Source organism: Camelina sativa, chromosome 6 (genome assembly GCF_030686135.1).
Source record: "Camelina sativa cultivar CO46 ecotype springtype chromosome 6, ASM3068613v1".
NCBI classification, from domain to species: Eukaryota; Viridiplantae; Streptophyta; class Magnoliopsida; order Brassicales; family Brassicaceae; genus Camelina; species Camelina sativa.
The window spans coordinates 18,287,051-18,301,265 of record NC_141885.1 but is presented as its reverse complement, the minus strand read 5'-3'; the positions used below and the strand labels follow the sequence as shown (position 1 = coordinate 18,301,265).

Here is a 14,215-nt window from a genome sequence, read left to right as displayed (position 1 = left end):
TTCACAAGTTTAAATACAAGAGTTATATTTTTTAATTATGTATTTGTACTTTGTAATGATATTTTGTATCATTGTTTTATAGAAATAGAATAAAATTATGGTATTGTCTCTTTTAATTTGTCAAATTATCCAAAAACCAAAAAAAAATAATCCTGGTAAATTATAATTTATACAAAATTTGTTGTAACAATTAATAGCAAATTACAATTGCTATGGTTGAATATATGAGAGCATTGAAAAAAATGTTATATTTAATGAAGATACGATAGCAATGCTAAAAACCGCTATCAAAAGTGGCAAACCTATTATAACTAGCGATGATAGAGCGCTTCATAAAACGTTATAGTATCTTTAGATAGCGTTTTTTGGACGTTACAAAAAGTCAATATTCTTGTAGTGATTTATTCTCAATAATGAAGTTATGAACTAGTCTTGTTCAATAGTAAACTTGTCAACACCTAATATTAAATTCATATTGAGTTATATATCTTCATTATAACAAATGCACCCTAAACCCGATAACTAATATTTCGTCATGTGTGACATTAAATTTTAAAAATATAGTGAAGGATATATTTTTAAATTTTTATAATCTTGTTATTTGTGAATGAGTAAAATTATGAGATGTTGATGTGAATCACATTATATTGGGCTGGTATATTCCTTGAAGTGAATATGACTTTATGCTATAAAGGGTTTCCACTATTCTACTACAATATTAAGAAGTAGTAGAAAAAGTATTGAAAGCTCTTGAAGAGTATATATACTATTGTCTATGGAAACACAGTTTGATATTAATGTGTTATAGTCTCCCAAGTCTCAAAGTCAAAAGGGTCTAAGATATACTACATTACCCAATTTGAGAATGTTATTAATTACAGAGCGGGATTCAAATCGAGATTGATAGACATGAAGTGTCATCATCTCGAGGGGGAGAGTTCATGAATCCCACATACAGAGGTGCTTGAACAAATATAAGATTATGTTCACACCCAAATGAGTTTAATCACTCATATGAATGAGCAAATCTTGAGGATTTGAAACGTAATCATGTTGAGACAATAAGCGAAGAAAAATACTTTGAAATCATAAGTATTACCCAAGACAACAAAATTATTTTAGAGATTACATGCATTATCTAGAAGATAGTGCTTTGTGAAAATCTCATTGTTTGGCATGACCGGTTTAGCCATTCCGGTTCAGTAGTGATGCGAAAGAATAATCAGAAATTTCTGAAAAGATTCATTAGAGTTATCCTCGTGATTTCTTATATGTGCTGCTTTACAAAGTAAGCCGATCATATGACTTTCACCGACCCAATGAAGTTGGATAGTGTCAATTTTCTGGTATGTATACAAAGAGATATTGTGGACTGATCATCCACGATATATGTTTGTTATCAATATGCAATCTTGAGTTTGCGAGAGTATTTGGTTAATTGACAATGGTGGTGAAACCATGCTAAGTAATTGACATAAATGATTCTACATGTCAATAAATTCGCATCGGGCCAACAGATTATCATGAGTAATCCCCATTACAATTGGTTTGGGTGAGAAACCAGATATATTCCATCTAAATGTGTTATACATGTTGGTTGCTCCACCACAATGATATAAGATGGAATCTGAAAAAATGTTGGAAATATGTTGGCTATGAATATCTTTTGAAGATTGAATATCTCAAGAAATTGAGGCTCGAGATGCAGAGATTGTTGTTTCAGTGAGTCAATCTTTCCATCATGAGGGAGAGAAAATAAACAGCTGGAAACTAAATTGGGAAAAATTATCTGGATCCTCGTACTTTGAAATGTGCACTAGAAATTGAAAATATAATTTATTTGCAAAGTTTAGCAAATATGATAGAAGGCATTTTCTGACCTTGAGTGACAAAGTCACATACTAGCTATGCTCGAAATGAAATTAATATCCTAGAATTGGATAAGATCAACTGCTAGTAAGTCTAAAGATCGCATGACGTGTGATAGACTTATGGTTCCAAATATAAGCATCTTCGGAAAAAAAAAGGAGCATGAATTAATATGGCACCGAAGAAGCAAAGAGTTATGGGAAATCTCCAGAAGAGATGTAGACATGAGTCAAAGAGATTCAGGTACCTGAGAATCATAAAGAAAAGAATGTAGTATTGCAGTTGATGATATTATGGATAAAAAAAATCGAGGATCATAAATCGCGGTTAATATAAAAGTTTTATTGAAAAGTATACACAAAGAATGATTGGTTAATCATTGAAAGAAGTAACTATGAAATAGTTCAAGTCTCTTGAAGAGATAATATTTGGACATGTAGACCTTACACTTGAAAGTGTAAAATGATTGGGACATAAGTGCTCATATAGTAGTACAATGATTATCAGAAAATACTTATGAGAGATCTGGTGGAAGCAACTAATTTAGATCCCTTATGATTGTGATCGTAAGAGCAAGATTTGATTTAGTCTATCTCTTAAAGTGATTATATTGCTAGAAGCAATATATTATAACCCTCGAGAACGTTGTCAAAGCGAGAAAAGTTTTGTAGACTTTTGACAACTTTGGGGAGAAAATGATGAGAGTTTATCTTTAGGTGAGAATCCTGGGTGTAGATCATTGTTGTTGATCTTATGGATCTCATAATGGAATGAAAAATCTTAGGATTGTGGACTGATGCTCATATGTGCTTTTGTACACTAAAGCTCTGTTTATAACAGTTCAAAAAAGATGATATATATGGTCATAATGAATAACCTGAAGATGATGCTTTCAGGGGGAGAAATATGATCATAAGCGTGGTTGTACTTTTTTCCCCTTATCATGGTTTTTATCCCATTGGGTTTTTCCATGAAAGGTTTTTAACAAGACAACAAAGAACACACAAAAGATAAACATCTTGAGAGGAATATTATGATTCCAATGGTGAAAGACTATCATCTTTAAAGTCTCTGACATACACTGATGAGACCATGAGAAATTAAGATAATGATCAAGATGAGTCATTTAAGAGACCAATAACCTACAGAAGAATGGTGATGTACGGTGATATACATGTTCTATACATTTGTTCAAGTGAAGATTAATTTACCAAGGCGTTTTCAACCACTACTTCAAGAAGTTACTTCATCATATTGGATTGCGACATTTTGAAGATTTCAAGTGATGTACTCAAGAGGGGGAGTAAAAGCGAGCTGCACTATTTTTCCCTTAACCATGGTTTTTCCCACTGAATTTTCCTGGTAAACTTTTTAATGAGGCAGCATCTTACGCGCATTTACATCTATTCAATTACAATGGACATCCAAAAGGGAGTGTTATGTATGATTTAGTGGATGCCCATTAAGGTCCATTAATAATCCATTAGATTATAACCTAATGCTTGTTCACCAAGTTGTATCTTTTATATATACTCTATTATGTCTATGGAATAAGACAAGCTTTCTCCTTGCTTTAACATCTATTTTTTTTAGGAAAAAAAAAGTATAAATTTAGAATTAAATAGGCCCATTAACGGTTGGCTCCACAGTAGATAGAGGTTTGGTCGTTGATGAAAGTGTCGTAAAGTGGCTTGATAGAAGTCGCCGGCTCGAAGGATAAGTCAGCGAAGTGAGTGGTTCGAATAGGTTTTGCCAATTGTCTAGACCGAGAAGCTCTTCCCATGTTGGCTCGACTATGATTTGATTTCTTGTGTGAATGTTGTATGCGTTGTGTAAATTAAAACACTTGAGATTTTGCTTATATATAATCGTGAGAGCCACTTTTAATTTATTCGTATTGAAGTTATGAACTAGTCTTGTTCACTAGTAAACTTGTCAACACTAATATTAAATGGAAAAATTACATTTTAAACCTTCAAATGTCATTGAATAGCACTTTAAACCTTGAAATATTTTCACTAACATTATAAACCTTTAAAATTATTTCACTAACACTTTAAATCTTAAAACTAACTTTCATGTTTGTACAGCCACAAAAGATGACGGAACAGTAATATCCATCAACATTAAATAGTTAAACTATACTGATTTGATTTAAATACTTATTTAATTAATTTAATTATTTATGACGATTGATATAAAAAAAAATATCAAAGCAAAAATGAAAAATGAAGAATCAGAAGTAAGGTTAAAACATTTGACAAATGTAAAATTGAAGACGACAATATATTTAGAAGATTCATTGGTTTCCAATGAGAAGTCAGTCGATTTGAATCAGAATCCAGTGGAGATGCATTTATTAAAAGGATTAGTAATGTGAAGAGTAACGTTGTAAAAGTTTTGTCTACAATGAAAATGAACATAAATTTATTTTTTTATCTTTCTATATATTTATAAAAGCTAAAACTAATTAAAATTTAAATTAAACCAACATAGTTTAACTATTCCGCGTTGACGGATATTATTATTCTTTATTTTTAATGGCACTACAAAAATGAAAGTTAGTTTTAAGGTTTAAAATGTTAGTAAAATCATTTTAAAGGTTTAAAGTGTCAGTAAAATCATTTTAAAGGTTTATAATGTTAGTGAAATTCTCTTGAGGTTTAAAGTGCTACCCAGTGACACTTTGAAGGTTTAAAACGTAATTTTCCCAATATTAAATTCATATTGAGTTATTTAAATTATCTTGAATTATTCTATACTACATTTAGTTAATAAAAATTGTGGCTTTTTCCTGCATATGATGTAATACAAAAATTTTAAAACGGACATATATTACTCAATAGATGAATAAAAATATATGGGTACAATATTCCACATCGTCTAAAAAAATTGGGCAATGGTTCAGAGTCATACTATAAAAGAGACCAAAATGATTCTGAATACAAATGAGTAGAATACTTGATTTATCAGGCATTCAAACTTTAAAAACTTTTATTTGGTTTATTCCGGTTCTTTATTTTAAAGATTTTTAAAAGATTAAATATGAAAACTATTTAAAACTTTTAAAAAGTTAAAAATGATAAATATTATACCGTGATGGGGTTATATAGTGGGACGGGTTTTATAGATGATATAATGTGAGTTAAAATATAATGTGAGTTAAAAATATTAAAAATTAAGATTATATAGTGTGAGTTAAAATATTTCGGGACGGGATTATATAGTGGGACGGGTTTTATCGATATTTATATAAATTAAAAAATATCATTAATTCGGTGTCACAGGGGTAAAACATCATTTCATTATTTTGTTAACATTGTCGGTATCAGAGAATAGACATATCTAATTAAATTGATTAGATAAATATTATGTAAAAAAAAATTATATTGCGGTATTATATGATTTATTTAAAAATTATTATATAATTATAACTTATTTAACCAACAAGTACAACTTATAAGTTAAATATTTTAGTTATAAATAATTTTGCTCAGCGGTGTACCGCGGGTCCTAATCTAGTTGTATCTAAGTAAGCAAATAAGATGAAAATAAATACAACTTGTTCATTGTTCTGGCAAAAAGAAACAGAGGAGGCTTTAGATTGACCTAACAAATTTACCCCAGAACCTAGGGCTTGAAGGAGAGCCCCCATCTTCAAACTGATCCTGCAGAGTCTTCAATTCACCCACAGTTCTTGGATGATCCTCTATCCAAGATTTGAGTCCATTTTTGACATCCACAAAAGTTGTTTTCAACTCATCAAGGGAGTTGGCAATGGTGTGGAGACTATCGATTGACTTAGGGGTCACATATAAGGCAAAGAAGAAAGCACCAATGATGTGTTTGTGATTCCACACAACTTCAACACCTGGCCAAAAGTGATCATATGAGAGAAAGCGTTCCATGAAACACATAAAAGAGGTGGTGAAAGTTTTACTAATTATATACATTACCATGAGAAATGAAGTTTTTCTTTGTTTTCTCTTTAAAGTCTTCAATCAAGAGATTAGTCCACTCATTACGCACAACTGGAAAGAGTGTTTCAAAAAGAAACCTAGAAGTTAGGTAGTAGTTCATGCAAATGGGACAAAGGGCAAGCAAAGATCCTTCTTTAACCATATTAGATACATGGGCTGCAAATTCCGAAACAGACTTAGAAATAAGTACTAATTAACAATAAGCTTAGAAAGTAGACACAAGCAAAAGAAACTCACTGCTTATGCAATCGTTACATAGCAAGCAACCACAATCAGTAATAGGCATAATCAAAAGACACTTGCCGCATAATGTAAAATCCTCCTTCAGAAAAGAAGAAGAAAAACAATCACTAACGAGGTTAATGGGGGTCATGAGAAAAGAAGATTTGATGGCACAAACTTCGGCATAACCCACGCCAGATTGGGTTTCACAAGCATGATTGAGAGTTTTACTTGCTCTCTCAAATCCCTTTAAGTCCCAATTTGAACTGACAACCAGATACAAAGCTTTGTTACGTTGGATTCCTGATCCTTGAGAAATTGTGGCAACAACAGCGTTCAAATGATGAACAAAACCAAATAAAATCAGACTCTCTTGTACCATGAGACATTGAATCAGAACATATAGTTTCGTATCAATAGCGAATCAAATTACCTCCGGATCGTCGATGATGGTCTCCGCCATTTCAGCCGTTTCAGGGTGGATTCCTGATCCTTGAGAAGTTGCGGCAACAACAACGTTCAACTGATGAACAAAACCAAACAAAATCAGACTCTCTTGTACCATGAGACATTGAATCAGAGCATATAGAGAGATCAATAGGAACAGTGAATCATATTACCTCCGGATCGTCGATGATGTTCTCCGCCATTTCAAATTTGCTTGTGATTTTTTTTTTTTTTTTGGTAAGATTCAATTCCTGTTTTTGTATTGGATTTGGGGGTTTTGAGAGATAGTAAAGTATGCTTTTACCTTTAATTTACAATCTACTGTTTTTATGACTTCCCACCACTTCTTAATTTCATCTCCACCTTTTTGTTCCCATTTATTTTCTATTGGTTTAACTATTTAGATTTTAGGGAAATAAATAAATATACCAACATTGAATCCAAATAATTTAATTACTAGTATCTTATTAATTATTATATAAAGTTTGCCATTTGCAGGATCATGAATCTGATGTTGACATATGTCAAAATAGTTAATATTTTTGTTTTAAACATAGTTGGACATATAATTATGAAAAAGTTATATCTAAATAAAACATGGTATAAATTTAGAATTAAATAGGCCCATTATCAGAGATGGCTTGAAGCCCACAAAGAGGTAAAAGCCGAACAAAGTGATACGACCGACCATACGAACGATATCAAAAAGCTAAGATTACGATGCTCGTCGTCGGTGAGAGATTTCCCGGCGAAGCGAATTCGTTTCGTCTCCGATGGTTCAGGCAGTAGTCTGATTCAGACAACACATCTCACAGTAGTATTTTGATTCTAGCTGGCGATTTCAGTATATCTCGACCAATTGTATCAATTTCTCGTACTTGAATTAGCGATTAACGTAGCTGAGAGCAATGGGCCAATGGCTTTGGTCGAAGTCGCGAGATCTTGTCTTTAACTCGATCCGCGAAGTAAGAAAATCGGAATTCACTTTTTTTCCCCGTCTCATTATGTTATCCGTTTTGATCTGCTTCACGTTAATCATTACGATTTCTCCATGATCTTGTTTGTTCTATTTGTGTGGTCTTGCTCAATTTTTTTTGTTTCTTCTGTCAAATGTGTTTGTTTTGCAGATAGAAAACGAAGTCAAAGATGCGGTTGTGTATATTGATGCTGGCTGCAGAGAAAGTTTCCAGTTTGCAGGAGCTTTCCCTTTGGTGCTCGAGCTGTCTGCAGCCTTGAAAATATGACTTTTTTTTTTTTTTTTAGATGCGGTAAGCTCGATACTGTTTAATAGAAAGATGTGATCAATTAACGTTTAGTGTATGATAATTGAGGATCTAGATAGAGAAATGGAAGAACTGTTATTCGTTCTGCATTTTTATCAACTCTCAATGGGAAGATTGAATTGATTTTTGTGACGCTATTGTATGCGATCTTGGCATTTGAGTTTGAATGGCTTAGGCACCGCTTAGATTGTCTTTCTGAAGTTATTTTTCTTGTAATTGTTCTGTTTGCTTTTCCCGATTCCATACTTTTGGTATAAAGGGCATTATATTACCTAGAAAGTGTGATATCTTCTGATTTATTTCCTATGATGATGTGACTTCTTGATGCATTGTGCTCTAGGTGGCTGATTGGAATTCAAAGGCTGATTGTGCGAAGAGAATCGTGACTATGACATCTCGGCTTCTCAATGATGCTACGATTTCTAAGCACCCATGAAGCTGTTCAGCACTGCACAGTATTCACGTCTATTTCAGAGGTGCTCATCATTAACGCTATCTTTTGCCTCATTCGTTTATCTATCCCTTCTTTTACCTGGTAAAAATTGACATTTGTATTGGCATATCTCATGGTACAATCATAAGCTATTGGCTTATCAGCACTACGGATCCCTTTCCTTCATAATAATTTTCCATATATAAGGCTCTTCAAAATAGGTGTTTGTTTTCTTGCGTTACTGAAGATATATCATCTAATTACTTTATTGATTTTGAACGTTGTACAGGGATCTCACTCAGCCATCCTTGATTCGCCTCTAGGTCCAGGATTTCAATGAACATACTAAGAAAGCGACAAAAATATCTAAAGACAGTTCGTCAGGTGGTATAGAAGGTTTGGTAGTTTCGGTGCACCACTCCCCCTTGATTATTTGTCCTTTCACTCCTCGAGCGTTTGTCTTACCTTCCCAAGGATCAGTCGCAGAAGCGTCCGTTTCCCATCAACATTAGGATTCTCTTAGTTTTGGTTTGCCTCCTGGTGCAACTCTTACCGCACATTTCCTTTACCAGCTGGCTCTTAAGGTAATTAACAACGCATAAATCGTTTTTATTCATGATGTTCATGAAGTACGTGAGCTAGAACACTATGAAGATATCTGTTTCGCTTGTTTGTCATTAATTTAACTTGTTCCGTACCTTTTCTGAAGTTTGTGACCATGTTGTTGCTTTTTAAAAACTGTAGATGGAATTGAAGTTGGAAATATTTTCACTTGGTGACCTATCAAAGAATGTTGGAAAGATTCTGACAGACATGTCATCAAGTCTTTATGATGTAGGGCGTCGTAACGTAAGCGATCTGCCGGCCTGTTACTTGTTGACCGCACACTTGATCTTACCCACTCCCTGCTGTCACGGAGATTCACTTTTCCATCGTATCTTTTCATCTTTGCCTCGGACAGAAAGATTTTCTTCACAAGAACAGCTTAAACAGGGGGTCCCAAGCATTAATCGTCCTTCTCTTGATGTTCAAGTGCCGCTTGGAAAACTGCTTAATGAAGAACCAAGCAAGATTCGGGATTCTGGTTTTCCTGTAGGAGTTTGAAGCTTTTTTACGTGGCTGGTATTCATACACTTCTGATCCACAAAATGTAGTTCTGCTTAATCAGTGTGACAAGAAATCTACCACCAACTGAACTGAACTACTAAATGGATCTCCTGTCGCTACAGCTACTGAATGTTTTAGAGGAACACCTTACTTAGAGGCCATGATTGATAGGAAAACAAAGGATGGAAGTGTACTGGTAAAGAAATGGCTTCAAGAGGCTCTGCGTCGCGAAAATATCTCTGTTAACGTGAGAGCTCGTCCTGGTTATGCTACAAAACCGGAGCTCCAGGCCATGATCAGAGCATTTTCCCAAAGCCAGTCGTCTTTGCTAAAAAACAAAGGGATTATTCAGTTAGAGGGGCAGCTACAGCTGATGCTCTTGATGGATCTCAAAATGCCGAATGGGATACTTTTAGTAGTGCGGAGATGATGTTAAATGTGAGTGCCGGTGATACGAGTCAGGGATTGGCTGCGGCTGCTCAAATTAGTGGCCTGATTAACAAAAGCGCTGTTGCAGAACTTCAAGCTAAGAAAAATGAGAAAGCAGATACCTCATCGCTGAGGGCTGCTATCTTTTCGCGATGCCCTGCTCCTTACAATTGTTGGTTACATTCTTGCTGGCGAAAATTTCCCTACATCTGGCTCAGGTGGGCCTTTCTCTTGGCAAGAAGAGCATTTTCTAAAAGAAGCCATTGTCGATGCTGTTCTCGAGAATCCATCAGTTGGAAATCTCAAGTTTCTGAATGGGTTGACAGAAGAGCTTGAGGGCCGATTGAATCGTCTCAAGTCCGAGGAAACCAAAGAAAGTCCCGCTGATGATCAATTAGACATTGATGCTCTTGATGATGATCCATGGGGAAAATGGGGTGACGAGGAAGAGGAAGACGTTGACAATAGTAAAGCAGACGAGTCCTATGACGATATATGCAGCTGAATCTACCACTAAGAGAAGGCTCATTGGCTTCAGAAAACAGCTTTTCTGGCGATCCTTCTGGAAACAAAGGGCTACTCTACAGGCTTATAGCAAAAGTGTTGAGCAGAGCAAACAAGAGATACCTGGTTTAGAATACCATTCTTCTACTGTCGGACGGTTTTTAAAAAGCGGGTTTGGAAGGTTTGGTCTTGGTCAGGTTTGTTATTGGAGGAACGACACTTCTAACTCCTGACGACATGTTCGACTTATTGCTGGGACAGTTCAGCCATTTTTGATCTCTTCCGAAAAAATCTCACTCTCATAACCCACCGACTGTTATTAGCTTGAAAAAAACCATGAATATGATCGAATGTTAAATTTACGAAACTACAGTTCCATTTTCGAGAGAAAACAAGAGATTTGGGTACGAATTGTGGATAAGCTAGTTACTAATTCTATCGCCAAATCATTTACATATTTGGTCCCTCAAGCTTTGCAACATTTATAGAAAAAGCTTTTTAAGTTAATAAAATTGAGAAATCCCCCCAACCCAAAAAGAAAAAAAATCACATTTCACACGAAAAACCTCGAGTGAGTGAAGGAACTGAGAAGAACAATGGCAGCTATGAAAAGCTCGAGAGATTAAGGTCTGGATTCAATTTACACCCACATGTTTGATTTCTCAACTTAGCTGCCATTGTATTAGAATGGAAGGCTACACTGTTTAGGGTTCCATGAACTTTTTGTGTCGAAGGATTTATCTTTTTACTTGTTTCGTAGCTAGGGGACTTTAATTGAGTATTATAAAGGATGCTAAGATCATTGGGATTATTTGACTAGATAATGTGAACATAGGAGACCCGATCAAACATAGAAGGCTTGGAAGCTTTGGTACTAGCTGTGGTTTAGTTTAGAAGGGGCTAAGTTCTTACGTAGGGAGCTTCAAACGAGTAAATAGATCATGCAAGTTTTGTCTAATGGTGGCACTGTGAGAGTTGTGGATTCTGTAAACTGGTAATAGTTGTTGCTGAGTTGATTTTCAAGTAGAGTGAGGGAGGACAGAACGAGCTTTAACAGTGAATATGGACTCATTAATTCGTGCATCCCCTTATATTCATATATTTTTCCGTTCTGATGTTGTTTTTCATCAATGGTTCAGGCTAATGCCAAGGCTAAATTTGATGAAACCCTTGAGGCGCACGTGAGGTTGGGCATTGAAAATGGCAGATCTGAGCTGGTATTTGTTGCTTTTCTTTTCTCTGGAAATACATAAATCTCTCTAGCCTGTTCTTAATCAAAGATCTCAGTCTTTATCATTTGATTGATTACTCCTAATCATATAATCTGAAAAACAGTTGTTCTCCCTGGCTTTATTTCTAGACTGACTGATATCACTATTTAAACTGCAGATAGTTCGTGGTACTTTGGCTCTACCCCACTCTGTTAAGAAGGTAAAAAGAACGTCTTTCTAATCCATAATGGGAATTTCTGTTTACCAGCCACTTATATAATACAAGAAATAATGGCTTTCTTTGCCGAGGGAGCTGATGTCGTTGGTGGTCTTGAGCTCATTGAAGAAATCTTGAGTAAGGAGGTACCAATGCATTTTACTTCAGCCTCCTCGGATAATTCACTTCTGATATCTATTTGAACATGCTTGCATTTGGCTCTGTATCTCATTTCTCGAGACAATCTTTTTCTTTGTTGAATTGTGTTCCAATAGCAGATTAATTTATCTGTACTTAACTCCATCTGCAGAAAGCGGCAAGATCGACTTTGATAGATGTCTTGCAACTCCAAAAATGATGCCCCGTGTTTACAAGGTTCTTGGATATGAGCACTTATATAAAATTCTTTGGAACATGAAGGATGCGACATCTTCTCACATTACATATGGTTTTTGCTTATTTGCAGATATCAAGGATTCTTAACAATCACGGTTTGATGCCAAACCCCAAAGTGAGTTTGATTCTTTCACTCAGCATCTTACTCTAATTTATCAGTTGGTATGCTTACCTCTTGCCCTTAAATTAATTTGAAGGAATATTATACTTGTTGTGTAGCAAGGTAGTGTGACCAAGGTTGTTACGAAAGCAGTCAAAGACGCAAAAGCTGGACATACCAAATTTAGAATGGATAAAACTTTTATTCTTCATGTGCCACTTGGAAAGGTGACATCTCTTCCCAAAGAATTGAAGTTTATCTGACTTTCATTATCCTGAAAACCAGATGAGCTTTCCTTAAGACGCTTTACGAGTGCTTTCATGAACGCCCTTTTGCTAGCAAAGCCAGCCGGATTGAAAGAGGGTAAGTCATACCGTGAACTTGTAACTTTTGGTGAGAGATTATTGTTTGGCTGATTAGAGAGTACTTGTCTTTGCTTTTTTTTTTTTTTTTTTTTTTTTTTTTCTGCAGCTTCAAAACATGCTGGCTATGTGAATGCATTCCACTAAGCTTGTAGATCAAACCTAATGTCTCCTTCTAGAAACACGTTTGGAATCCATTAAGCCTAAAAGAATTGCTTTTGCAGATGGGAAAGGGTTATCCAGTATCGATACAGTCGTTATCTAGAGCAGCGGATCTCCATACCAAATTGCAGCTCAAGTGAAGCTAGTAGACTTTAAAATCTTGATTATCGGGGAAAAGTTTTCCAACTGTTTCCAAATGCTGAATCATTTGGTTTGGCCAAGCTCTTGGACTCGAGTGAGAGTCATATCACAACCAGAGTCATGGGTACCTTTGGGTAAAGTCCAAATTTTTTGTACCCATGGTTATCATTATTATCTTCTCAGATGATGTCCTTACAAAGAGCGATATATATAGCTTCGGTGTCTTGCTTCTTGAAGCGGTAACTGATCATGGCCGTCCTGCTAATGAGGTACTAATTAAAACTGGTATAGATTTTGTACATTGCTTGAAAATCTTGGTTATGAGTATGTTGGTTTCTAGAATATCATGAATCGGTCTGTGTATTGGCTGGCAGGTGAATCTTGTTGAATGGCTAAAGATGATGGTTGGAACAAGAAGAGCTGAAGAAGTTGTGGATCCAAGACTTGAACCTAGACCTAGTAAAAGTGCTCTGAAACGCGCACTTTTGGTTTCCCTTAGATGTGTCGATCCTGAAGCAGAGAAACGTCCAAGAATGAGTCAGGTTGCACGGATCCTTGAATCCGATGAACACCCTTTTCACAAGGTACATATGATGGTCCAAAGCTGTAACAATTGTTATAAATTCTGTATTCATTCAAACAAAATCTTCATGTTATGGCAGGAGAGGAGAAACAGAAGAAACAGAACAGCGAGCATGGAGATTGTTGAGACCAAAGACGAATCTCTTGGTCCTAGTAGTTCAGAGACTCAGAGAAGACTTGTGAATAAGAAATAGAATGAGACAGCAGCTTCTTCAAGTCTTGAGATGTTCTCTTTCTACTTAGCAACTAATTGATTGATGATCACACACGTTTGGTTTGCTCTGTCTCTCCCAGATGATCAAAAGAGCATGTGGGAGTGATGACTGTTGCAACCTTCGGAGGCATTTATTTAGGACTATAGTATTTACTCCTATTATTTTGGAGTTAATTATTCCTGTCTTGTCGGTAGGGAACATTTGTCAGTCAAAAACATGTGTTTAAGATTTGGGAATTTTGCACCCACGTCCACTTTCTCCAAAAGTATTAACACTCACACCCACTTTCTACTACTCATATACTTTTCTCAAGTTTAATTACATATTACCCCTCACTCCTTATAACCCCTTCTATTTTTTCTCTCTTTCTATCTCTCTCTATCTCTCTCTCTCAATTATTCAACCAAACAATACATCTTCTTCTTCATTGTTTTGCTTTTGCTCATCCATTGAAAGAGAAAAACTTATTTATGTTTCTCTCTCTTTCTCTCTCACATTCCTTTTCTAAAGTTTTTAAAAACCATTCCAATAATGGTGGAAATCTAGAGAAGGTGA

General features: G+C 35.3%; 2 protein-coding genes and 1 pseudogene across 11 annotated transcripts; 2 read left to right on the top strand and 1 right to left on the bottom strand.

The window, feature by feature from the left end:
* Nucleotides 1-5,274: 5,274 nt before the first annotated feature.
* LOC104791397 (uncharacterized) lies at nt 5,275-6,883 on the bottom strand. Of its 5 annotated transcripts, none has more exons than XM_087453291.1 (5): nt 6,692-6,883; nt 6,505-6,594; nt 6,087-6,171; nt 5,826-6,005; nt 5,275-5,740 (listed from the first exon to the last, which is right to left on the bottom strand). In XM_087453291.1, the coding sequence occupies exons 1-5, from the start codon at nt 6,719-6,721 to the stop codon at nt 5,469-5,471; spliced, it is 657 nt and encodes a 218-aa protein (XP_087309417.1). In that variant the 5' UTR covers nt 6,722-6,883; the 3' UTR covers nt 5,275-5,468. The 5 variants fall into 5 exon arrangements, 2 of the variants coding, with proteins under 2 accessions (XP_087309417.1, XP_087309418.1); XM_087453292.1 differs by having other exon boundaries at nt 5,826-5,900; XR_015559209.1 differs by lacking the exon at nt 5,275-5,740 and adding an exon at nt 6,250-6,374 and having other exon boundaries at nt 5,847-5,900; nt 6,692-6,739.
* Nucleotides 6,884-7,285: 402 nt separating this feature from the next.
* On the top strand, nt 7,286-10,685 carry LOC104791395 (sec1 family domain-containing protein MIP3-like; annotated as a pseudogene). Its single transcript, XR_015559206.1, has 5 exons — nt 7,286-7,483; nt 7,646-7,800; nt 8,142-8,277; nt 8,524-8,818; nt 8,979-10,685. The product of XR_015559206.1 is annotated as a sec1 family domain-containing protein MIP3-like (transcript).
* A 90-nt stretch (nt 10,686-10,775) lies between these two features.
* Nucleotides 10,776-13,981, top strand: LOC104791394 (putative receptor-like protein kinase At2g42960). 5 transcript variants are annotated; one of them, XM_087453290.1, is made up of 10 exons: nt 10,776-10,901; nt 11,414-11,491; nt 11,664-11,848; nt 12,013-12,077; nt 12,169-12,213; nt 12,322-12,561; nt 12,785-12,997; nt 13,078-13,132; nt 13,238-13,447; nt 13,526-13,981. In XM_087453290.1, exons 7-10 carry the CDS (start codon nt 12,984-12,986, stop codon nt 13,637-13,639), a joined length of 393 nt encoding a protein of 130 aa, XP_087309416.1. In that variant the 5' UTR covers nt 10,776-10,901; nt 11,414-11,491; nt 11,664-11,848; nt 12,013-12,077; nt 12,169-12,213; nt 12,322-12,561; nt 12,785-12,983; the 3' UTR covers nt 13,640-13,981. The 5 variants fall into 5 exon arrangements, 4 of the variants coding, with proteins under 4 accessions (XP_087309416.1, XP_087309414.1, XP_087309415.1 ...); XM_087453288.1 differs by having other exon boundaries at nt 12,318-12,561; XM_087453289.1 differs by lacking the exons at nt 10,776-10,901; nt 11,414-11,491 and having other exon boundaries at nt 11,738-11,840; nt 12,318-12,561.
* The last annotated feature ends 234 nt before the right edge of the window (nt 13,982-14,215 follow it).